This window comes from Centruroides sculpturatus, unplaced genomic scaffold, assembly GCF_000671375.1.
Source record: "Centruroides sculpturatus isolate CEXI.00-Female unplaced genomic scaffold, Cexi_2.0 scaffold387, whole genome shotgun sequence".
NCBI lineage: Eukaryota > Metazoa > Arthropoda > Arachnida > Scorpiones > Buthidae > Centruroides > Centruroides sculpturatus.
In genome coordinates, this window is record NW_019384709.1 from 416,570 (window position 1) to 443,574 (window position 27,005).

General features: G+C 33.6%; 2 protein-coding genes across 6 annotated transcripts; both read left to right on the plus strand.

Annotated features, from left to right (window-relative positions):
* The first annotated feature begins 6,922 nt into the window (after window positions 1–6,922).
* On the plus strand, window positions 6,923–8,203 carry LOC111627764. Its single transcript, XM_023371398.1, has one exon. The coding sequence runs from the start codon at window positions 7,001–7,003 to the stop codon at window positions 7,337–7,339; it is 339 nt and encodes a 112-aa protein (XP_023227166.1). The 5' UTR covers window positions 6,923–7,000; the 3' UTR covers window positions 7,340–8,203.
* Window positions 8,204–16,090: 7,887 nt separating this feature from the next.
* Window positions 16,091–24,108, plus strand: LOC111627762 (multiple coagulation factor deficiency protein 2 homolog). Of its 5 annotated transcripts, none has more exons than XM_023371394.1 (5): window positions 16,143–16,198; window positions 16,607–16,653; window positions 19,009–19,268; window positions 23,261–23,418; window positions 23,507–24,108. In XM_023371394.1, exons 3-5 carry the CDS (start codon window positions 19,024–19,026, stop codon window positions 23,680–23,682), a joined length of 579 nt encoding a protein of 192 aa, XP_023227162.1. In that variant the 5' UTR covers window positions 16,143–16,198; window positions 16,607–16,653; window positions 19,009–19,023; the 3' UTR covers window positions 23,683–24,108. The 5 variants fall into 5 exon arrangements, with proteins under 5 accessions (XP_023227163.1, XP_023227159.1, XP_023227162.1 ...); XM_023371393.1 differs by lacking the exon at window positions 16,143–16,198 and adding an exon at window positions 16,459–16,513; XM_023371395.1 differs by lacking the exons at window positions 16,143–16,198; window positions 16,607–16,653 and adding an exon at window positions 16,091–16,138.
* The last annotated feature ends 2,897 nt before the right edge of the window (window positions 24,109–27,005 follow it).

Sequence of the window (27,005 nt, forward strand, 5' to 3'; positions counted from 1 at the left end):
CCAATTAATTACCGAAGGATACTTGTACCCGAACCCTGGATTATATGCGATTGTTCGAATAACATCGGGCGATCCCATCTTCGTCGTCGTCGACCTCCTGGACATAGCCGAGGAGGAGGAAGCGGCAGCGGTGACCGGCGGTCTTACCCCGGCTTCTCCTAAACAAGATCAGAAACGGGCCAGTCGTCGTAGGGTAGCGAGAAAAGGAGACTCTGTCGAAGGTGAGTGTATAATCTGTTTTGTTGGCTTTTTCCGTCGTCAGTTACAATGTGTTAGAGATAGGGAAATAGAAGCGCGCTCAGTATAGAGCGGCGGCGGCATAGAAAGCGTTGCCTAATTAGCGGCATTTTTGGGAGCCTATATCTCGCGAAGGGTCGCCCGTACGGGCATGGTTCCTTTGACTTTTTTGTTCCTATCGATATGCTCTACTGCTCTGTCAAAGTCCCAATTTGCTACATTTGTCCTAGAATTGTGCCTTACTTTTTAATAATTTTCTAATAAATCTTATGCAATATTACCGATCGTTTCAATAGGTAAGATTTTTATATTTATTTAATACGTATTTTTATATAATTTCCTTTATTGGTTTTATATTATTGAAATGAAATAATTTTATTAATATATTATAGAAAAACAAAAGATATTATTTATTGTTAAAATTAATATTTTAATATTCATATGTTCACTAACATTAAACAATAGATTTTATTTATTTTTTTCACAATAAAAATAGCATTTTATTGTGAATATTTTATCTAGTTAAAGAGAAATAATAAAATGAATGATCTAATCATAATTAAAGAACCTTAGCAGTTAGCATAGAATTTCAATCCTATGTACAGTACTTCTATATTCTCTGCCCCACATGAAGAATATAGCTTTGTCCTTATCACAGGCAATTACATGAATTCGCAAATTGTAAAACTAGATTTGTCTGAGATAGAATCATTTAGAACTGCTAAGTTGTGAAAGAGGCATTTCCATTTGGTTCTTGCAAGTTAAGTGGATTAATATATTCTGTATTTGTATTACTTCTGCCTTGTTCATAGAATCCAGGGCAAGCTTTTTAATCGTTGACAGCATATTATATTAATGTCCAACTTGTAAAATGTTTTAAACGCCATTGTATGATAGTAAGGTTTTGCACTGCTTTTAACACTGTTACCATAGATGAAGGTGTTACGTTTCTGAATCGACAGAGCGTTTGAGGGCAAAAGATATTATCAGCCCGTGCCACATTCTTTCATTGGAAAACATCAAGTCAATGTAACATAACTCCTTCATCTACCGATTATCTTTGACTACCAATAACATCCATTGTGTAATTAAGTTTGATACATAACACTTTCACTCATGCAGAAAAATCGATTACTTCCTCCTATTTTACTGTTCAATTCTATTTTACTGTTTTAATCTTTAATTAATAATGACAAATATATGTTATCAATAGTTTTCAATTCATTTACATTTTTCATTTTGATACAATAGGATAATCGAGGATACGAAATCCAATGTGCATGTCAATCAATCAATGGACCATGCACCAAAGAAAGAAAAGTTCTCTAAATTAAAGAAATTTTTCAGATTCTTTTTCTGGTATGTATCTTTAACTTATACGTACTGTATATATAAATGAATATGCTTGTTCGCTATGCACACATAGGCCGTTCGACAAGTTGCTATGAAACTCGGCAGTTATGTTAACACACTTCTAACTTAGATAATGTCGAACATACCGCCTCAAAACATTGATTGAATTTCTATATATCAATTAATTTGTGTATACATTCGATTCGAATCCACGACCAACATCTAGTGTTTGGTGGTTTTATCCAGATGTATAAATCTAAACCAAGTGTTTAAAGAACACAATTTTAGTAAATCAGTTGGTTAACTGATCTAAATTACGCGCGTTAAGACAAAATCCTTTAGAGTTGTAGTCTCGCGACACTGCGAAAGCAATAGCGTAAATGGATGTAGAGAAAGATTATTCAGTAACTTTGTGATGTTAATATGAATTGACGGTAATATAATTGGATACATTATAAATCACACGTCGTAGTATCGCTTAATTGCTCACAGTCAATGCCTCCTTACATTTTTGGTATTCTGCAGCTTAAACTGTTATGGGAGCCCATTCGTTGCTAGTTTTAGAGGCCCCATAACAGTTCAAGCTGCAGAATACCAAAAATGTAGTTGCATCGAGGCCATCCGGGATTAGAAAAACTGAAACATAAGCTTCGTTAATTTCATAGTAGATACGCCACTGCTCTACCGCGAGTAATATAATTCCGTTTCAATCGTACACATTTGTATCTTAGAACAACATAAAGTTATTGATTTGATAATTATTTAAAAAATAATTGAATATTTTAGATGAAAATTTTAATTATTTTTATTTTATTTTTACAGAATACAGAAGAATTTCAGAGATTTTAATCTCATTGTACGTAGTTATTTCGTACATAGTTATAGTAATATGATTTTTAAAAAATCATTAAAATTTATCATTAAAAAAAGTTTGAAATCTAAAGTTGAAAAAGACTTCAAAACTAAAATTTCAAACATCAGTTGTGACTTTCCTACTTTGACATTTCTCCTGATTGTGACTCCACGAATTTTGACTTGTTTTACCGATTGTGACACCGAATTTGACTTGTTTTACCGATTGTGTCACCAATTTTGACTTGTTTTACCGATTGTGACACCGAATTTGACTTGTTTTACCGATTGTGACACCGATTTTGACTTGTTTTACCGATTGTGACACCGATTTTGACTTGTTTTACCGATTGTGACACCGATTTTGACATTTCCCGATTGTGACTACTCAAGTTTCGACCCTCCTCAATTGTGTCCATCCCTTAAAAAGCGGATATAAATTCATTCAAGAAAGAAAGGAAAGTTTACAAGATAATTATAAATGTAATTAGAATCAATCTGTCTTTAAACACAACTTTGGATTTCTAAAATTAATAAAAATCTTTATATGATTTGGCGTCAAATTATTTCAAAAAACAAAGAATTGTGTCTTTATTGCTGTTTTTTAAAATTAAAGTTAATATTAAATACGATTAAAATCGGTATATTTATTTTCTCGAATAATCCGCGCAGTAAAGGTTTTATTTCGATTGTGCAAGGTTTTAACTCTTTTCATATAAATATATACAAGATAGGACCTATCCCATGATATTATAAAAGGTTTTTTATTTCAACAAATACTAGATTCCTAGTGTTAAATACATCCTTTGTGCGTACCGGAGGCCCTTAATTGTCGGTATTCTTCTTTGTATTTTGTATCGATCATAAAATATACAAAATTATTGCATATAAAAATATTTTCTATTTATGTCACCATGGTTATGCTTAAGTAATGCTTAATTAATGTAGTATGTTTAATTTTTGCATTTCTCTTTGTAAGAATTAGGGTGATTCGTAAAATGACCAAGGAAATTTGACGAGAAGTTACAGGAAAAATGAATTTAGCGTTTCAATCTTTGTAAATTTTATATTTTATGAATATTATAAACTTATAATATACAGTATATATATTATAAGTTTATAATATTCATAAAATATAAAATTGGCTATATGTATATATTGATATATATATATATATATATCAATATATACTTATAGCCAAATCTTAATGTAGCTCTCTACTGAACGTATGATTAAAGGAAGTTTCATATTTTATGCGTGTTAAGTTATTGTCGATTCTTATGGAAATTTCATTTTAATGAACAATAATTTGAAAGAATTCAATTTTGTGTCAGGTTTGCCTCTACTAGGCCCCCATAACAAAACTCTGGCTACGCCCATGTGTATATTATTAATACGGTTTTAATTAATACGCGTCATCCAGAACAGCTGGTCAATTCCTAAGACCTTGGGTCAATTCTACATATCTCCGTATTAGGTTCATTTAGAGTAACTTCTATAGAAGACAGTACACGTATTTTATAAATTTACGAATAATTACTTATTGGTATTATATATGATTAACTCTAATAAATAAACAATATAATTTCTAATGTCAAAATTTTGAATGTATAAAAATTTCAATTTATATTTACAATTTAATCGTTTTACGTTTTGCTNCCACCGAGTGCCTAACGTCACTAGTTATTGATTCACGGTAGTTCCTGAACAAAAGAAAAAAAAGTAACGTCTACTAAAAATATAGTTAACATAACCTAACCTAACCGAAGCGAACAGTCGCGACCGCCGCCATGAAGGTGCACCTAGATAAAGATTGACCTAAATCACACCTAATTTTTGCTGAGCATAAATTCTTTTATTTTTACTAACGTTTTCAACCTATTCAATATAGGCCATCGTTGGGCTTACGATTATAAATGTTCCAAAATGGAACGTGTCGTTTTTCGAATATTTTACATTTTCGAATTTAAAAATGCAAAATATTCGAAGAACATATTTGCAAAATAAAAGAATTTATGCTCTGCAAAAATTAGATGTTTGGTGAAATTAATCCANATCGTTGGGCTTACGATTATAAATGTTCCAAAATGGAACGTGTCGTTTTTCGAATATTTTACATTTTCGAATTTAAAAATGCAAAATATTCGAAGAACATATTTGCAAAATAAAAGAATTTATGCTCTGCAAAAATTAGATGTTTGGTGAAATTAATCCAATATCGATGATTACATAAGTTAGTGCCTAAAGGACTGTTTCAATAGTTTCATTTTTTCTGCAGATGCTTGAGTAGCTAATATTGGTACTGTACTGTACATATATACAGACGGCCGGATGGCCGATAGATCTAGGTGGCAGCCTATCGCTCTGGGGGACCCGAGATGGAATTTGAAACAGGTCGAAAATTCCCAGGAATTTTCTGGGAGTGGTCCGTCCGGATATGTCGGGCCCCGTCCCTCACCACCCGGCCGCCCCATTGTATGCCTGGCCGAATTCATAATGGACTTGCTAAAAGAGGCCCTCTTAGTGCCGACACAGGGCGGAAAGAGTTTTAAAAAAGGTACGTATATACAAGAGAAAAACGGCGTGATAATCGTGGTTGAGGTTATTCATACTTCAAGCAATCTAAAATGTTCGAAATGTTACCATGAAAATACTAGCTGCCCCCCCTAGCCACCGGCAAGTGCCAGCTAGAAATTATGCCGCTCTGAGCAAGATAGTTATTTGCCACCTTAAAATTTAAATATAGACATAGTGTAATTTTAATCGAAAGATCCGAGGGCTCGGATTTCACACATTTAAAAAATATGAATACAATTGAAAGATTTTTTAATACTCTCCGCCCTGTGGGCACTAAGAGGGCATCTTATAACAGGCCCATTATGGGTTCAGCCAGGCCCACAATGGGGCGACCGGGTGGTAAAGGACTGGGCCCGACGTGTCCGAACGGACCACCCCCGAAAAATGCCTAGAATTTCCTTTACCCGTCCGGATTCGATTCCGGGTCCTCAAGAGTGGTGACAACCTACCACTCTTGAGGACCCGGAATCGAATCCCGCAAATACAATTGAAGGTAAAATAGTTGATATTCTCCGTGGAAAATGGAAATTAATGTATTGTGTATGCATGTTTTGTACATATTTTCTTCCTTCTGTGTACAGTGTATCTGTTTAATTAATAAATAGGTGCATTTGCATTTTTCTATATTGTATTTCGTTGCATATCTACGATAATATAATTGGGAAAACCGTAGCTCATCCTCTAATGCATTTAAGGTAACGCAAAGCGCTGGAAGTGGCAGAACTATCTATTACTCCACTTTCACAGCATTAGAGCTATTGGTAGCCGATGAAGCAGTATATCTATCGACACAGCAGTATATCGTGTGTTAAGTTATTGTCGATTCTTATGGAAATTTCATTTTAATGAACAATAGACACAAAACCATCATTTTTAGACACAAAACCATCATTAATAAAATTTCGATGCATAATTTTATTCTACACATCTGTATTCAGAGAATTCAATTCAAAAAAAATTATTACTACGTAATACAACACGTAGTTATTTCTTACGTATATCCATGGGCGTAGCCAGGAGGAGGCATGGGTGGGCACGCTCCCCCCAGTTAACCTGGTACCCTCCCCAGAAAATCACAGCCGAAAAAGTGTTGAGACGATTTTCAAAAAGAAATAAAAAGTTGAAGCTTATTTAATTGGGTGTAGAATGTGAAAAGTGTATCTGTAATCTCTATGCACAGTTTAGTCTCTACGGAGTGACGCCACAATAGGATCTCGCATCACCCGAAAATCTTGCTAGGACCGCCTCTGGTTCGGGCAGTGAAAAAAGTTTTCTTTCCAATTCGGCCCGGAGGAAAAAACTGTTGGCCACCTCTGGTTTATATCTAGATTAAAGACGGTAAACTATACTGTATTAAAGAATGGTAAAAAAAATAATTGATTGGTTAATTTTTGTTTAAGGCATTGCTAGAGTTTGATATTAATGTTACGAAAACGTATGATTAAAGGAAGTTTCATATTTTATGTGTGTTAAGTTATTGTCGATTCTTATGGAAATTTCATTTTAATGAACAATAATTTGAAATAATTCAATTTTGTGTCAGGTTGGCCTCTACTAGGCCCCCCATAACAAAACTCTGGCTACGCCCATGTGTATATTATTAATACGGTTTTAATTAATACGCGTCATCCAGAACAGCTGGTCAATTCTACCTATCTCCGCATTAGGTTCATTTAGAGTAACTTCTATAGAAGACAGTACACGTATTTTATAAATTTACGAATAATTGGTTCAACTTATTCGTGTTATTTATGCTTAACTCTAATAAATAAACAGTATAATTTCTAATGTTAAAATTTTGAATGTATAAAAATTTCAATTTATATTTACGATTTAATCGTTTTACGTTTTGCTATATTTTACAATTTATTAATATAACTCTTCCAAATACGAACGAAAATATTATATAACTTTTTCGTTTCTGTCACTGATTTAAATAATTGAAATTAAAATAACTATCACGTGACTATTAAAAAGCAAAATGGGTTCGTCGGACTGTTTGGAGAAAGGGAAAGAGACGACGGAGAGCGAAGAGGATTGGAGAGTGAGTTGCAGCGACGAAGAGAAGGAAAGTTGTCGAATATGGGAACCGAAACCGGAAGAGATATTGGATTTGTACATGAAATTAGAGAAGAGAGGAATCTTGGATCTGGAGTGGCAATGCCCGGGTAGAAGATCTCCCAGTGTCCATTCCAGCGAATCGAAATGCGTCGACAGGAAACAAATGGACGACGAAGATCTCAAGCTCAAGAGGTTCGTCGTCGGTTTGTTTCTTACTTTGTTACGATGCGTTATACGGCAGAAGAGAGTTAATCCGTAAAGTCGCAGTTCTGAATCGGGGGGTTTACACTCCCCAGTTTTAAACATCCCTACTCCAATGGGTATAGTCCACGGCTATAAGGTCCTCCCGGTTGCTCCTTCCTGGCGTACCGTGTTAGGAGTCGCTCTCGATTTCTGTCCGGTGTCTGGTGGCCGAGCGGATGGAACCACTGGACGCCGGTACTCGGTCCTTGATTTGTGCCAGGCTGGCCACCTAGTTTTCTTTCTGTGTGTGGCATCTAAATAGGGACGGCTTTTCCCGTAAAACCTTCCAAGAGACATTCCCCTGGTGTATTGTCCACCAGTTGCATTGCCGCTGGCAAAATGACAATGCTCACGATTGCCCCTGTGACGGGTGTTAGTGCAGCCACGTCTTTGCCTTATTTCCTGGCCGGGGTTTTTTAATGCGCCATGTGTCTATACAAATTACGATTTGTGAAATACTGTACTAACGTGCTGATTATTGGAAAATTCTGGTGAAGGATGCCGGATTAATGAACCGTCGTGTCTAAAATGCCCTGCATTTTGCTATGTCACGTTAAGTAGAAACTCGTGGACTGATCGATCCGTCGTTAAAATATTTATAAAAGTATTCGTTTTGAATGCACAATTTTTTCATGTATTTCACTTTTGTATTTTTACAATAAATGAAAAATGTTTTAATAATTAAAGAAGGAAAAATAAACCAATAACAAGTGAATCAGTGCATTTGCATTTATGTTTAAGACTTTATCATAAATAAATCTTTTGCTATTGTTGAACAATTGTTTAGAAAAATGAAATACGGCTTTCGTTTCACAGAATTAAGAGCTTGTGTACATTCTGATATTAATTTAATTTAAATTATAATCGAATTAATTTTAATAATTATTTTTAGGACAATAAAGGATACAAAAACACTCGTTATTTATTTTTTGTTTAACTAAAAAAACGCATAAACAATATTTTGTATAAAACAATGAAAAACAACTAGCGCGGTGTAAAACAGCATGTGTTGAATATCAAGCACGCACTGTTTCCGCAACACTACTTCATAAACCTAAGTTAATTGCTCGTAGTTTAATGTTCGAATATAGATATGTTTTCATGCCATAGCAATGTCCATATGTTTAAACTAGAAAGTGGTTTCTATTATATGTTTATCAATATTGTTCTGAATAAACAAAAGCATATAAAATAGTAAAATAAAATCGAATGGTTTCATCATCAATGTACTGCCGATACAGTTTATACTGGCGACAACTACGGATTAGGCGATCAAAATGACTCTTACAAGAACGTTTTAATTTCAAAATAAACAGTTCACAGGGTAACGGAGCAGGACTTTCATGTTTGATGTAGAAGAATCAGTTCTACTTCGTTCAGATGACATAGTAGAGTCTTTCAAGTCTCCGCTGCAGGCCCGCCGTAAGCGGGCGTGCAAGGCGTGCATCGCACGCGGGCGGCACGTCCAGGGGGGCGGCAAAGAGTCTTTCTGGCAAGCTCAGCGTAGGTAGTCGTAGTTAAACAGGGGGTGGCATAATCGGTATTGCACACGGGCGTTCAAACAGCTGGCGGCGCCCCTGTGTTCGCCCGATTAGCCGGCTCGTGATGTGTCTCGATCGGGCGAATACTCGTTTTCGTTTATTTATTGCCGACCGATTTCTTTTCCCTCTGCACCGGCCGAACTTGCTGTCTGCTAGTGCAGAGTTCTTGCAAGCTTTACAAGAGTCTAGCTCAGGTGGCCAACAGATTTTGCCCCCGGGCCGAATTACAAAAAACTTTTTCCACGGGCCAAACCAGAGGCTGCCCTAGGAAGATTTTGAGATGGTGCGAGATCTCATTGTAGTGTCACCTCGTAGAGACTGAATTGTAAATAGAGATTACAGATATATTTTTCACATTATCAACATTCTACCCTGTACTTAAGAGATTTGTAATGGAGTGTTAACTCTAAACGCACAGTGAGTTGTTGACTCTTGTCTATTAGTGTGGCTTCCATCTGCGATCAGACCTACTTCATTACGTAGAAAGAAACCCCACATTATGACTAATCTTACCAGCGGAGTAGCGTGGGTGTCAGCCGCCCGGGCGGAGGAAATTTTTGCCGTCCCGCTATTTAGGCATCTCAATTTAAAAGACTAAAATTCAGTTTCGTCACAGAATAAGCAATGAAAAATTCCGTGCTAGTGACGTGTTTAAAATAGCTCTATTGGATATTGGAGGTGTATATGAATACTATTGAATCGTACATGCAAAAAAAAGTCAACAGGTTGCGCAGGATATCCCGGAATGAAATTACTAGTTCACCTGGACGATGAGTCGATTCCCGGACGATAGCACTATCGTAGGTGCGACGCAAATATAGACTAGAATGGTTCAAATTTTTACAAGATATTATTATTATTTATTGTGAAATTTTGCCGCCCCCACTACGCTACGCCACTGAATCTAACTTAAAATTCCCTTTATTAATGTTCACCAGATGGAAATTCTGATACTGTTGTACTAATTTAGATATACCGAAGTATATCTTAGTGTAACGATAATGAATCGTATTGAGGACTTCACAATAAATACACAGATTTTAGACCGACAATATGAATTTAATTAACAATGTTATTCTTCGCGATTACAAGTTGTCTACCATGAATGTAGACGATGAAATTTTACAATTAATTACAAGAAGATTCCTATGGTTGCCGTATTCTATCGTACACTACCTCCCTATATTCTTCGGATTCGTTGCTCCCACGTGCAGTCCTTCTTTGTCTACCACGATGTTTCCAAACCGTCCGTGAGATCCTTTCGTTCTAATCTCCTTCCAATAGTCTCAAGTCGACAGAAGCCCACGAAGTACAATGGCCCTTTCCACGTGGACGTGCTCCTTTTATATCCTTTCCTTCCTCCGTTACCCAAGGTACCGTTCGCGCAGCCAATCATCGCCACGATATGGCCGTACCCTATCCCGAGAACTACTTCTAGCTGCGGAGCACTACATACCTCCCCCCAAAAGATTATATCCCAAACTGCAGTTTGCGGAAGTCAATTTTTCTCCCCCTCAAGTTATACGGTCTTTTTTCACTTTCCACTATTCCGGGATCTTCGTTTTTTTCTTCACTAACGTTCGTACTTTGTTTTCCTCCCCAATTACCCCCTCCTACTCGGAAGTCCACCGATTCCTCATCTTCATCTACTACCTCTTCTGATGATTTCTTGGATAAGACTTCCTCCCTTTCTTATAAGTTACATAACTATAGCACGGCTTGAGACGGTCAATGTGTACTTGATCAGTGTCTTTCTTGTTACAACCTTCTACACAGTAAGTGGTGGGATTCACAACTTTAGTGATACGGAACGGCCCTACGTAGTTTGGTGAGAATTTCCTTCTTTTAACCCCCATCCTCTTAACCCACACCTTCTGGCCTTCGCTAAACTTTATTAATTTCCTACTTTTATTCCTAATTCCCCTACTCTTCCGGTTATTCTCCGCTGCGTGATTATTTGCAAGTTCCCTTAACGACCGTAATTTTGTGACAATAAAGGATCTGCGCTCATCCACAGAGACAGGATTGGGGAGGCCATCCAAAGCAGGGGTACGGGGATCTATGCCGAATAAGAGGAAGGCCGGTGATATTCCTTAATGGACAGATGATACGTATTATTATAGGCGAAACACGACGAGGGGATTAAATCATCCCATTCAACGCCTTCCTCGCCCCCTGACTTCGCAATCATGTTTATCAATTATTTATTTGCGCGTTCGCACATGCCATTCGAACAAGGGCGATAAGATGTCGTGATGTTGCGCCTTATCCCCAACCATTTGCAACAGTCATTAAATAAGGAAGAAAGGAAATTTGTCCCTCGATCAGATACAATTATCTCAGGCACCCCATACCGACAGATTATATGATCGAATAGTATGTTGCTTACAGACCAGGCTGTCTGGTCTTTTAAGGGGTATGCTTCCATGAACCGTGTATAGGTATCAACCACAACCAATATAAACCGATTTCCTTGTTTTGAAACATGAATAGGTCCAATTATGTCAAGGGCTATCTTCTGGAATGGTTTATCTGCCGTTTCATTGGCTTGGAACGGGGCCTTACCGTTACGGGTATTATACATCTGACATTTTTCACAAATTTTGATAACTTCCTCGACTTTAGGCCTGAGTCTCTTAATAAAATAATTCCTTTCTATATTCTTAATGGTTTTTTTTAAACCCCAATGCCCAAGTAGTTGGTTCTCGTGAATGGCTTTAATTAACGTCTTATCAATGTCCTCTCCTACACACAATTTTTCCACATACTGGTTCCTTCCCCTTACGAATTCCCTCCTATAAAGGCAGCCATCTATTACCCTATAATTATTTACCTTATCAGTAGATTCAGTATCCATCTGGGTTCTCAATATATCCCTCTTTATAGGTCCGAAGGTGTCATCAATATCTTGAGATTGCCCTATTTCCTCCTTACTTGGGATTCTATACCGAGGGGTATCTACCTCGATGTGATTAATGTCAACATTTCTAGACAGAAGGTCTGCTACGGTATTATCCACGCCTTTAATATGGTTGACTTCGATATCATAGTCCATCAATTCCATCACCCAACGCGTCAGGCGGCGACTCCCGTTCTTGATATTACTTAGAAATATTAATGGCTTATGATCAGATATTATGATTGTCCTTTGCCCTAGTATAAGGTATTTAAAATGTCTTAAGGCCAGGATAATCGCAAGGCACTCTTTCTCTATCGTGGAATAGTTTAATTCCGCTCCTTGGAATCTTTTGCTATAATAGCCAATGGGGACCAGTCCCCGTTATGCTCTTGCTCTAGAACACCTGCTGCTGCCGGTCGGACGCATCCGTATGCAAATAAAAGGACTTGCAAAAGTCAGGGTGGGCTAGCACAGGTGGAGATGTGATGGCCTCCTTTAACCTCTCAAAGGAGTCTTGACAACAGGAGTCCCACATGAACCTCTTATCCTTTCTTGTCAGGTCGATTAAGGGAGCTGCAATATCAGAGAAGGACGGGATGAAATTACGGAAAAAAACTATTGCCCCTAAAAAGCTCCTTACTTCCTTGGTGTTATTGGGTCGTCTAACCTGACGTATAGATTCAACGTTTTTAGTGTCAGGCTTTATGCCTTTGTTATTCAAGATGTGCCCCAAGTATCTCACCTCCTTAGCCAAAATTTGACATTTCCTAGGGTTTACTTTCAGACCTTCATTTATCAAAGTTTCTATTACTTGTTCAAGAAGTTCCAAGTGCTCATCTAACGTCTTAGAGAATAACACGATGTCATCCTGGAAGACGAAGCAGTTACTTCCAATGAACCTCCCAAGGACCTTTGTCATGACAAATTGGAAGAATCGGCTGCTATTCTTCCCCCCTTGTGGCATTCTGCATAGCTGATACTTCCCCCAAGGCGTGGTAAACGAAAAAATATGCCTTACCTTCGGATCTAATGGGATTTGGAAGTATCCCGCTTTTAGGTCTAATACAGAGAAAAATTTGTTGCCCTCCAACTGGGAAAAAATATCATCGATTCTAGTCATTGGAAATAGCTGGGGTTCAGTAATTTCATTAATTTTCCGCAGATCGAGGGTAACCCGGATTTCTCCGGAGTCCTTGGGGACGACGTGGATCGGAGAGTTCCAACTCGAGGAACTTTCTTCACAAATACCTGCCTTCACTAACTCACCCACCTTCCTCTTGAGGGCTGGCAAATAATTATATGGGATGCGATATTGCTTTATATTAATGGGGAGGTCGGACACTAACTTAACGGAATGCATGTAGTTAATTGACCCAGAAATATCAGTAACCTCATCCGCAACTGCATTCGGATACCTACTTAATACTTCCGTAACCCTTTCTCTTGTCTGGTTATCCATATGATCAAGTTTCCACTCACTCTTGCTCGAATCGGCCTCATTGTTAATATTTATATAGAATCCTTCATTCCCCTCCTCGCGACCCAGTCTACTTACTAGACATAACTCAGCCAGTATTCCCGGGTAATTACTAATAATATCCATTCCAAAGATGATCTCGTAATCAACACCTTCTGGAAGTTTTACACTAGGGATTCTTAATTCTATCTCACTCTCGTTACTTAAACTACATTTAGCAAGTAAGGCTTCATCGCTATTGACAATTATCCCAGTCATGCCTTTAATACACGTACCGTTTTGGGTAACCCAATTCCCATTCCTTAATCTCACCCAGTCAGTAAGCTCATCCTTTATAACGGTTCTTTCAGCACCTGTATCAACCAGCCCTTTCACCTTCCGCCCTAATAGTTTACCGACAATGATTGGTAAGCCACGTTCATTGAGGAAAATTTGCTTGGTCAGTTCTATACTAGCACATCGGTCATTTTCCTGACCATACAAATGACCGTTGCCTAGTTTAAATCCTTTCTATGGCGGCATTGCCTAGACAAATGTCCCTTCTCGCCACATGAGTAGCATCTACGAGGCTCGTCATATTTTTGTCTGAGGCCCTTTCCTTCCTTCATGTACTCCATCATTGACGAAACGGATTCACCCAACTGCTTCATCTGCACCTCCAGGTCGGCTATTCGGTTACTTAATTTACCCTTATCATCTATTTCTCGCTCTTGCTCTATGCTAGCACATACTTCATTAATAATACCACGTTTCCCATTGGCAGCCTCGACATCCTCCTCACTCTCAGCCTTTTTTATAGCTTCATCCAAGGTTTTGGGGGTTCCCTTGCAATACTTGCCTACGTATTTCGGGCACCAACCCTTTCATGAAGCTCTCCTTCACGGTGTTATCTCTTAACATGGCTAGGTTGGGGTTCTTTGTTACAGCGCGGGCGAACCACGTTTTTATCCGAACACTATATTGACAAACGCGCTCCCCCTTTTTTTTGCGATATTTTCAGCACTAAGTCAAAGGGATCCTTCTCCCTCTCTTTATGACCAAAACATTTTTCTAACGTTTCCTTAACTTCCTTATAATTATTCGTTCCCTGCTCCTTGAGATCGAAGAATATGGATAATGGCTCACCTTTCAGTCTTGCTTGAATTAGTGAGTTTTACCCTTTCGTCCCACTTTGCCAATGTAGCCACATTCTCTACTGTTGCGAAAAAGCGGCCGATATCCAGCGCATCTCCTGGTGAGTTTGAAAAGCAAGGGATCATTCCCATGAACCCCGTTACTATAGGTACATCACTCATCTCTGCTACACTCGTTGATTGAATCTCACTATGTACTTGGTCTTCCATCTTTGCACAGTTCTTATGGTCTACGATATACAATATTATAACAATTTATACTAATTAAGTCCTCTTACAGACACACGTATCCTGTCGCGGACGCCAATGTACTAATTTAGATATACCGAAGTATATCTTAGTGTAACGATAATGAATCGTATTGAGGACTTCACAATAAGTACACAGATTTTAGACCGACAATATGAATTTAATTAACAATGTTATTCTTCGCGATTACAAGTTGTCTACCATGAATGTAGACGATGAAATTTTACAATTAATTACAAGAAGATTCCTATGGTTGCCGTATTCTATCATACACTACCTCCCTATATTCTTCGGATTCGTTGCTCCCACGTGCAGTCCTTCTTTGTCTACCACGATGTTTCCAAACCGTCCGTGAGATCCTTTCGTTCTAATCTCCTTCCAATAGTCTCAAGTCGACAGAAGCCCACGAAGTACAATGGCCCTTTCCACGTGGACGTGCTCCTTTTATATCCTTTCCTTCCTCCGTTACCCAAGGTACCGTTCGCGCAGCCAATCATCGCCACGATATGGCCGTACCCTATCCCGAGAACTACTTCTAGCTGCGGAGCACTACATTGTACATTTAAAATTGTCATCGCTTGCTTCCAACTAGCATATTTGATACTCGAATATTCTTTGCAATCTGTCAAATTTTATGGTGTTGTAATAGCGCGAAATGTTATAACTTTACGCTAGATAACGCTTATTTTATTTACATATTAGGCCTATCAGTAACGTAAATAACAAGCCCGCAAGGTCTAAAGCACGGACTGGCCCCCGGGGAAGAAGAGGCTCCATTGCCGGATCCAACAAAATTTTTTAAGGATTTTTTTCCCTCTCTCCTCCTCATTTTTGACTCTACGTGGGCACTTTTTTCTAAAACTCTTTCTTCCCCGTGGGTACTAAGAGAGCCTACTTTTACAAGCCCATTACGGGTTCGGCCAGGCCCACAATAGGGCGATCGTGTGGTGAGGGGCGGGGCCCGACATGTCCGAACGGACCACTCCCCGAAAAATTCCTGGGGATTATTTGACCCGTCCGGATTTGATCCAGGATCCCCCAGAGCGGTAGGTTGCAACCTTGACAGCTCGGCCATCCGGCCGCTACCGTATGGACACTAAAAGGGCCTTTTTCCATGCCCATCATGGGGAAGGGGCACAACATATCTAGGGCAGACCTTCCATGAAAAATTCCTGGGGTTCTTTACTCGATTATTCGATTAATTATCTTCCAGAGCAATAGGCTGACGTTTAATTTCCTCGGCCATCCGGCCGTCTCCGTACGATTATTGATATTTTTCGATCAATTATTGAACGAAAAAGTAACTAAAAACTAACATTAAACTTTTACTATTTTAAAACTTACACAATTAAAAATATAAATTTATGCTTTTTATACATTTAATTTCAATATATATACTGTATGTAATTACAAATATAATTTGAAATACGTATTTCCGTTTCCGAAATCTATTGCAATTGCGCACATCAATGCTGAGCACGTGGCATATCTACTTATTTTAAAATCCTTACACGAGGTTAGTTTTAAATTCAGTAACCTGATATTATTGTATAGGTAATATTGTATTGATTTAAAGGTAAAACATATGAAATTGATCTTGATTATATTTAATAAACATGACATAATGTATTATTTAAATATTGTCACATTTAAATTAATGTATTTAAATTTTAGATAATTATATAGATAACATTTAATGAAAATAATTATAATAATTGCTACTTAAATACTATTTATAATAATTAATTGAGAAAGATGGGTCCTTTATATTACTCCATGTTTTTAGACTGTTGACCTTGATTATATTCGTCATCTCTTGTAGTGATTCGTTTCTAGGTCAATCTGTGAAGTTCAAAAACATATGGGATAATTTATAATATAGATATAAAGTGTAATTAGTTTAATAATATAAATCTATATATATATAAAGTAAAATGGTTAATATGGTTAATCTGTTAATTCTTTCCTTATAAACATATTGTAGATTACTTCAGTGTTTCTCAAACTGTTTGCTTACAAAACACTAAAAAGGTAAAATTTTCTGGCATACTTTTTATACAAAATTAAAAATATTAATACTTTATAAACTATGAGTAGTTATGTAGAATAAAGACTAGACTGGCTATTATATGATTATAGATTTAATAAATCTTTACACAAATGGTTTATTTTCATTTTTAAAATATACTTTTATAATATTTGTGGTGCACCATTTGAGAATTGATGGATTATTTTCGAATACAACCAGCTTCTTTAAATATCTCTACAGGGATTGATAGGAAATAGTTGCCACTATTTATCAATCTCAAATCTTCAAGAAACACGTGAATGATGAAATATTTACTTGAATGTAAGATGTACCTTAATTTCTATATGTTCACTAACGAGAATTTTTTTTTTAAATAGACAACTTTAGACAAATTTATGTATGTACAGAACTGATTCCATTGAATCAGTTCAATAGAATCAATTCACTTAACACTTTTTATCAATCACTTGAATCAGTTCTGTTGATGTAAATTTGTTAAGTGTTTATTACACGGTAAAGTAAGTTACTGTGTAACAAATATCACTGTCTTCTGTTGTGTCAAGTTGTAAATCTTTTCACTTTTTATGTAGTCTCTTCTGTATCAACAGTGGATTTGACATTCACATCTTTCCACATCCAGAGTCAATTTTTGAGATTTACTTCACTTTTATTTCAGTTAAAATATTTTTGAGGTAGTTGGACTGTTTTCTTTTGAAAAATGTAAGCTTTTTCAATGTACATTGGATGATATATTTAACAGAATGTACTTAGAAAATAATTAAATTAAATTATCAAAACACACCTTATAATTTATTTCCAAAGGTGTTGTTAAAAAATACACCCTGGTCTCAAATAAGGGGTTTATTTGAATTTAATAAGTCTTGGGGATATGTATGTATTTAAAAAATAAACCTCAGAGTGATTTAATCAAGGAAATGTGTATATCAATATACACTAGTGTGCAAAACTTAAGCAACGATTGTTTTTTCTTGCCATAACTCCACAAATCACCTGGGAGACATGAAATTCAGGATACAAAGACAGTAGTTTGTATTTAAAGGATGAAGAAAGCATACTAGTGCAAAAATGAATAGAATGCATATAGTATAGAATGAAAGCCTTCTTTTTATTGTAGTCTTGCACCGAGCACTCTGACTACACACATTTTGCATGTCCTCACATTATTTGTCTTCTTTTTGCATAAGAATCACCTTTCTAGTGAATTGGGTATCCATTGTACTGATTGCAACAAGCCCTTTTCTACAATTTTATGGCTTCTGCTTAAAAATTACATTGTTGCTTAAGTTTTGCATGCCAGTGTACTAAAGAACATTATAAATAATTTATCATTATCCAATAATGTAAACAAGTTTGTGAGAGCCAGAGTGCATGTTCTTCAGAGGGCACAGTGGAGAAAAGGAAAAATGCATGATTTTTGGTGAAATTGGAGAGGTTACAAACAGGCAAGGTTGATGTGTTGCTTGTCTGGCATCTTGGTCACAAATGTTCAAAGTAGCATGATTTCTCTACCAACCTCAGATGAAGCTAATAATTTATACAATGAAACTTGATTAAAATGGAAACTTGCCTAAATGGGAATAATTCTTCAGAACATAGTGATTTTCTGTGTTTAAAAACAACCTGTTTAATACGGAAACCTGCCAAACAGTACTGTGCAAGTCTGATTTATACAGTTTTACTGTATTTACTTCATAAATCACTTCTTTTCCATTGATGTTTTGGAATAATGATCTATGAAAATTTCAAGAAAAAGTTTATTTTTTATCATAAAGTAATTTATCTGTGCTTCTTTATGTTATAATACTATAAATAATTCAGAAAATTAATTTTAACAAAAATTTTAGAGCAAAGATTGAAAAAACAATTGTTTACATTTTTAAAGATGTGAAAATATAGATAATGTTCTTTATCCATCTATCATCATTTAAAAAATTACAATAAAATCAAACAGGACAATTGAAAAAAATAGCAAAAAAAAGGGGGGGACTTATTGGTAAATTTCATTTCAAATCAATACAGCAACTATTTCAAAACATTACAGTCGACCCCCCTATAAGATCATTGATTTTTCCGTTTTATCTGAATTACATGTTGTACGAGTCACTTAGATTTTACAAATATGTGAGCCGTTCACAGCTCGGCACACGTATTTGTAAAATCTAAGTGACTCGTACAACATGTAATTCAGATAAAACGGAAAAATCAATGATCTTATAGGGGGGTCGACTGTACTATAATCAAAATATTTTTTGAGTTTAATTATTTGTTAATGATGATTTTGTGAGAGTTTTTTTATTTTTGTGAATTTTAAAAATAATAAACATTTTTGTTTTTAGATTTATTTGCACAGTATGGCACTGGTATTACTTCTGCTAGTTTTTCCTATTGGAAGCTTAAGTCACATGGCTAACCAACAACAAAATTATATGCAAGGAGCACAACAAGGTCACATGCATGGAGCACCTCAAGGGATGCAGCAAGGAGTACCACAGCAAGGATATATGCAGCAAGGTGTGCCTCCTCAGCAAGGATTTGCACCACCACAAGGAGCAAATCAAAATCTTCTTCGAGATAAAAGTCACATTCAAGATAAAGAGTATGTAATCTTTATTGTATTTGCAAATTCATAAAATTGTTTACTATAATCAGTGTTATAAATAATCATCTATATAAGGAATCTTAAATAAATTTGAATACCTTACATAGATTTTGACATCTGTAAGATAAAATTTTTATGAAATGAAATAAAGACCATTTATAGCTTATTTTACTTGAATTTTGAGAAATATCCATTTGAAAACTAGATTTTTATTTATACATCTAAAAAATATTTTATTTTCAAAAATGTTTAGATAGGAAGCAAAACTTTTCCAATGAAAATTTTATTTCTGTCATAAATGCAAATATGAGTAGTATGCAAAAATAATATGCAGTAACTATACTTAAACTTTCAGCTTTCTAATGCTTGATTCTATATACATCAGACATTTCGACGAGAAGTGAATGGATTTAGAACTATCAATAAACTTCAATAGATCAAGTAATAATTTAAGTTTCTAAATTTGTATTATATAGCACTTAAATCTTTACATGGAATACATTATGAAACAAAGTTCTGTAGACTTTTTTAAATTTAAAAATAACTAAGACATCATGTGACTTTGTCATATCACAATAGAAATGAGGCAGAGCTGGAAAGAAAGGAAGCAATCCTTGCACTCATTAGACACAAAAAAGGCAATCTTTATACCTGACAGTTGCACAGTTGCAGACAGCAAAGTTTGCACTTGCTGCCACAAAAAAGGCTATCTTTGCATCTGCTGGTCACAGGAAAGGTGATCCAAGAACAAAGCAATCGATACCAATGCCCCCCCCCAGTAGCTAAGTGGATAAAATCACTGAACACTGGTAGTTGGTTGAGAGTTCATGACTGGCTACATGGAGTTTTACATGTTTTTTTCATGTTAGTAACACCTAAATAGGGGCCAGTTTCCCATAAAAGACCTCTTGAGTCATTCCTCCTTGGCAGATCACCCATGTGTCACATTGCCATATACAAATAAAACAAACTAAAAGCAAGTGATGCCAATTGCTTTGTTCTTGTGTTCTGTTTATTTTTTGTATCTATTTTCTGTTAGGTGTGTGCAATGCTTATTATTTTATTTTAAACCCTTAAATTCCATTATGCATGTTCACGGAGCATGGACATTGTCACTTTGACCCCACTTTATATTGAAAACAAATTCATGGACCCCTATTTTCTGCATTTACATTTATTACATTTCTGGATTCTTCATCTCAATCTATATAAAATGGCAAAATTGTCAAAATTGGCCCATCAAATTTTGATGATAAACTCAATTCTATAAGCCACATAGATATGCTAGCAATCTTGAGAAATCATATGACATCGCATGCTCTTGTTAAGACCTTGTATCTCAAACAGTCATGAAACCCCATTTTTTATTTCATTTTGAGATTCTTTATAGTAATAAATAGAAAATGGCAAGGTTTTATCAGAATCGATCAAACAGATTTTTGAGAACAAATGAAATTCTGTAAGCCACATACAAGAGGCTTTGCTAATGCTCTGCCTCAGTAAAATGTATTCTTATTTTTGAATATTGATATATTGAAAATTTAAATGAAATATATGCTGTAAATGATCAGCAATAAGATAGTGAAGTCAATTTTTGGGGAGGACAAAAGTATCAAAGTACAACTCTTCAAGAGTACTAATACCATTATTGTACTTTCTCATTTGGAACACTTAATAATTTATAACTTATTTTCAGAAAGATAGAAAATAAAATTTTTCTTTTACACAATGCTTTTAATAATTACGGATTATTATTAAAAAGATTTGAAATATTGAGTTTTAGTATTTTTTTTTTTTTTTAAGATTTTCTGAAATTTATTTTTGCTAATAATTCTATTATAATTGTAATATATTAGGTTATTCGCAAAGTAAGTTTGTTTTTTTACCACTAGACGAATTAGTCGTATTTTTCCCGCCATTTACATTCTAAACCGTATTTCATTATATATTTTGACAGCTAGGCTTATTTGTAAAAAATTTTGTTTGACTTTGTGCAATTGTTTATTTTTTGTGTCCCATCAAATATGGAAGATTGAAAGCAGCATCTTCGGCATATTTGCTTTTTTATTACCAAAAAATCAAAATGCTGTTCAAGCAAGAAAAAAATTGTGGTACATGTATGGAGATGATGTGTTGAGAGAAAGACAGTGCCAAAACTGGTTTACAAAATTTAATTCTGGTAAATTTCAATATTGAAGATGCACCACGTTCTGGATAGCCAGTTGAAACCAATGAAAACAAAATAAAAGTACTGATTGAAGCAAACTGCCGAATAACAACACGTGAAATCACTAAGAGATTAAATCTGTCAAATTGAACTGTTTATGATTACTTGAAACAAATTGGTTTCGTTTCAAAGCTATATTGGTTATATTTGGGTTCCACATGTTCTTAAAGAGAGATGCTCTCTTTGGAGGGATTTTAAGGAATTTTTTTTTTTGAGCTTTTACTACACAATTTAACAATTGATTCGAAAGTGTACTGCCATCGAGTAAACAAATTGAGTAATTTTATCAAATAGAAAAGGCGGCCAGAATTGATTGACAAAACAGGTGTAGTGTTTCACTATGATAATGTCAAATTTCACACAAGTTTGGTAACTCATCAGAAACTGTTATAACTTAGATGGGATGTGCTATCGCACCAACCATATTCGTCAGATCGAGCACACTCAGATTATTACTTGTTCCGGTCTATACATATTTTTTTTAACTGTAAGACATTTACTTGAAATGACAATGTCAAAAATCATTTGGATCAGTTTTTTGTAAGCAACGATCAAAACTTTTACGAATGTGAAATCACACTACTACCAGAAATGATGACAACAGGTATTTGACCAAAATGATCAATATATAATTCAATAAAATATTTATTTATTAAAAAATATTGTGTTTTTTTTTCCACAGAAAAAAATGAACTTACTTTCCAAACAACCCAATAGTAATTTCTCACTTTAATAGAATTTCATTTTAATAAATTCTAGTTTTGACCTGATTATTACCTTTGTTTTCATGAAGTTTATGGTAAATTAGAATAAAGCACTAGTATGTTGATAGAACTTTTTAAACTAAAACGTAATACAAAATTTAAGATATGAAAAATATAGTATAAATTATAAGCTTTGATTTTAATGTTAATTCTTTATATAAATGTATTATTAAAACATATTATGATACTGTATGTACTAATACATCCAATTCTGTTTTTGCGTGGATTTTGATTTAACATATTTTAAATAAATTTGCTTTTTTTTAATTCTAAGAAAAAATATTCATACTTTCTTTTTCTTTCTAGAAAATAATTATTTTTTAAATAAAATTTTTTTTAAAATTCTTATAATTTGCATTTAAAGCTGCCACACATGTCCAAATGAATTTCAAGATTTGGTTGTTTCTTTGCTTATTTGAATGCGTGTTACGACAGTCTTTCTTTCAAACTTTGTCCATGATTTAAGCACTCATAAAAAATTTAATTCAAAGTTTAATTCAAAGTACAACTCTTCAACTACAACTCTATTTGTTTATATGTTTGTTTCTTTTAATTTCTTTCAATATGAAATCATTTTTGTATGCCATTTGGTGTTAAAAGCTAGAGGTATTTTGGCATTCAATTAAAAAAGTCAAATAAAAATTAAATATTCACACATTTTATTAGCAAAATTTAATACATTTAAAATAAGTTAGTTATCCCTTTTCTGATTTTAGTAAATAAAATTGGGATTATTTAGTTTAAATGCACACTATTATATTAATTGGTTTTCACAGTTTGGAGCCAATCTTCTATTTTTCTCTACAGACAGTATCTTTTTTTACATGGATTTTTTGGAAATTTATCTACTGTGTAAAAACAGAATTGGGTATAGTTTTACTTGAATAATTAAAAAACTTAAAATAGAGCTTTTCTAAATTTAATATTTATATTAAGAATACAATATCTGGAAATTAGCTTTATAAAGTACTTTAAAAATGTCTTTTTAATTATTTTAGACACATTAAAGAACATTTACAAGGAGTCGTTGATCATCCAGACGTTACGAAGATGTCAGAAGAGGAATTGCAGTTTCATTATTTTAAAATGCATGATAATGATGACAATAACAAATTGGATGGTTGTGAACTAATCAAATCAGTTCTCCATTGGCATGGTATGAATTCAAATACTACAATATACAGTTAACAAAATTTACAAATTTATGCATTTATTATTTATTTATTTAATATTTTGATTTTTAGTTGAAGAGAGTAAAATGATGGGAAATCAAGCTCCTTCTCAGGGAACTACAAAAATCTTTGCTGACCAAGAGTTAACAATGATGATTGATCCTATTTTAAATATGGATGATCGAAATAATGATGGATATATTGATTATCCTGAATTCATTGCAGCACAAAAGTCACGAGGTTTTTAAAAGATATTCACAGTAATTCTCAAAATTGATGATCAAAAATTATCATATCATTTAGTTATCGAATCTCATTACTGACTTGTTTGATTATTAAATTAGCATCACAAATATTATGTAATCAAAAATAGAATTTCTCAATCACTGTATAGCATAAATAATTTCTAAAATACAAAATTAACTAAAATACAAAAAATTACTATAATATAAAAAAATTTCAAAAATTGAGAAATGCTATTTTAGAATAAGATCTGATCTGAATAAGTAAAATTTAATTGTCAACAATGTTACAATTTATGTGAATATTGAAAAAATACAATTTTTGGGTTCGTGTTTTTGTCATAGTGTACAAAGATTAAAATAAGTAATTAATTTTATTTGTGAAAGAATTTACAAAGTAAAAAGTATTGCTGCCTTAGTAATAATGAATTTAATCAAGCTTTGTGATAAGTTAATTTTATAAATTTGTGAATGGAATGTTTATTTTGATATCATAGAATTAATTATTTAAACAGATTATTTTTTCAAAGATGATTAGAGTTACAGAATTTGGTTATTTAATCAGAAAGAACTTAACAACATAAAGTTGTTATAAAAGCAAAATAAACATTAGTTTATTTAGATGAAAAAATTAATATACATCATATATAACTAATATATATGTATGAATGACTTTTATTTTTTCAAGAATTAGCATTCTTAAAAAAATAAAGTCCTTTTTATACATATAATTTTTCAAAGAAAAAAAATCTTTGACAAATTATTTAATTTTTAAAGAAAAATTATATTAGAAATTGAAATATTAATTTCAATTTCTCAGTAGAATTGTTTTTCCATAAGTTATAATTTTGTTTTTTTTAAATATGTATAGATATTTTGCCTACTAAAGGTGCCTTCTTTAATGCAAAAGCATTTAATAGGCTATATTGTCATTTCTTTTTTTAATGAACAAATGAATATTGATTTGTTATTGAAAGAAATTTTGTAATGATCTTTTAATTGTTTTTTGGTTTTATACAATCCTTAATATTAATTATAGTAAAAAAAACCTTGGTATTGCATATTTCAATAATTAAAAAAACTGTAAAACAAGAAGTACAAATTTTACTGAGATAAAGATTATTAACATAAATACTACAGATAATTATTTAAAATTCATATAGTTTTTTAATTATAAATTTTCAATTCAAAATAAAAATAATTTAAAATTATAAATCATAAGAATATTCTTAAGATTGTGTGTCTCTAAATATTTCCAGAATGTTTAAGGAAACTTCTGGAAAAGTTATGACTTATTAAATGAGACTGTAATGATAATTATCATTTACATTTTTTTTTATTAATTGAAGTATAATTAAATGAGTACTGTTTTTTAAATTTAGCATTTATGTGAGAAGAATCTCTTAAGGCAATTCTTTAAAATTATATGCAACTAATATAATAGAATTTCCTATATCATTGTGATCTGTATGTAAATTTTCAATACTCTAAAATATTTTATACTCTATTTACAGTTGAGAGCTTGTATGGGGTCCCAAGGATAGAGCAGACCCCTTTAATTTTTGTTTTTGAACAAATGAAAGACAAAATGTTTTATTAATAAAAAGCAGTCTTAAATGTTTTATTTTCTATTAGTGAAAATAACATTAATTTTATAGGGCTAAGAATTACTATGGGCTCCTAAAGTTTCTGAGCCCAGGGAAAACTCCTCAACTCTTCCTCCTTGACAGCCCTGCATACCATCAAATTAATTTTAAGAGATTTTTTAAAAAACAAAAATTTTTAATAATTGACTTTATTAATGATCATAATAATAAATATTGTTGACAATTAAATTTGAGAAATTTATACATATTTGTAAATTAAATAACTTTTTTATACAAGAAGAATATTTTTAACTTATAATTTTTGAAACTCTTTACAATATTGTATAGTGTAATTATATTTACTGTATCTGACAGCTTTTACTGTGATCAAAATATTGGTCTTTTACCAATTTATCATTAATGTTTATGCATTGTGATATGTATTTCTTGAAATAAATACATTCCATTTCTAACAATTTTTTTATTATTTTAAGAATAGAAAATGGCATAATTTGTACAGAAATAGAATTTAGAAATGATAGTATGTTTAATACATTATTACTAATGATAAAAATAATAATAGTAATTATGAAATTAAATTCAGTAATAATATGTAATTTTTAAAATCAAATAATCGCTAACTTTTTAATTATTAAACTGACAGAAAAATTTAAATTTTAGAAAAATAGAGCAAAATTTGGAACAAAAGAGAAAAGTTAAAGTTATAGAATGAGATTAATCATATTTAAAATTTAACTAAAATTGTCAGAAACCTCCTATCAGGTTGTTTTACAACAAAATGGCCAATTTCACAAAGTACATTTACAAGTTACAAAACATAAGAAATGGTTTATCGCAATCAAAATAATCATCAGTAACTTGTATACATTTCTGTCAATGTGTAACGAGAACATGTCTTCCTGCTAAAACTTTGGTAAATGGGAGATGAAAAAGATCTGGTATAAGGCTGTTTTATTGATTGTTTTCCCAGCTAGGAAATGGTCCAATATTTGAAAAAATGAACAAAAAATTAGGTGAGTATGCTGGATATGAGAGATCCCAACAGCTATGTTTCCTGTAACATACAAGGATTAGCCTTATAAGAACCAACATGACTAAATGGAAAGAACAGTCAGCATAGACCTAGGCTGACTGCTCTTTGCATAATTTTTCATGCAGTTCTGCATAAACTGCATTAATGGTTTCATTAGGCCACAGGAATGAGTAATGGATTATACAGCAGGCGACCACATACGTTCACCATGATCTTCTATTGGTGTGGAATTGTCTTTGTTGCATGCTTGAATTCATAGTCAATATACAATCACTGCTCTGATCATTGATAATCTTCATATAGGATCCTTTTCATTACATATAATAATGAAATGCAAAAATCTATCCTTTTTTCTATTAGGAGATATATTAACACTTTTAGATGATTTGCTTTGTTTCTTTCAGTCCATGAGGGATTCAATTATTCAAGTTTTTGAACTTCTCTATAACATCCAGATATCTGCATACTATTGAATAATAAATCTCCTGTTTAGCAGACATTTCTGAACACTTTTATGAATGTCAATTGGTTATCAGCAATTTTGGTTGGACAACATTCCACATTACTCATTTTGTAAGCAAATCTCCTGCATGAGATTTTTAGAATCAGTGTTGTATTTTGCTTGAATGTTGTATTAATGTGTGGTGTGTGTTTGTGTGTCACTGGCTGCATTATGCCTGTCAGATCTC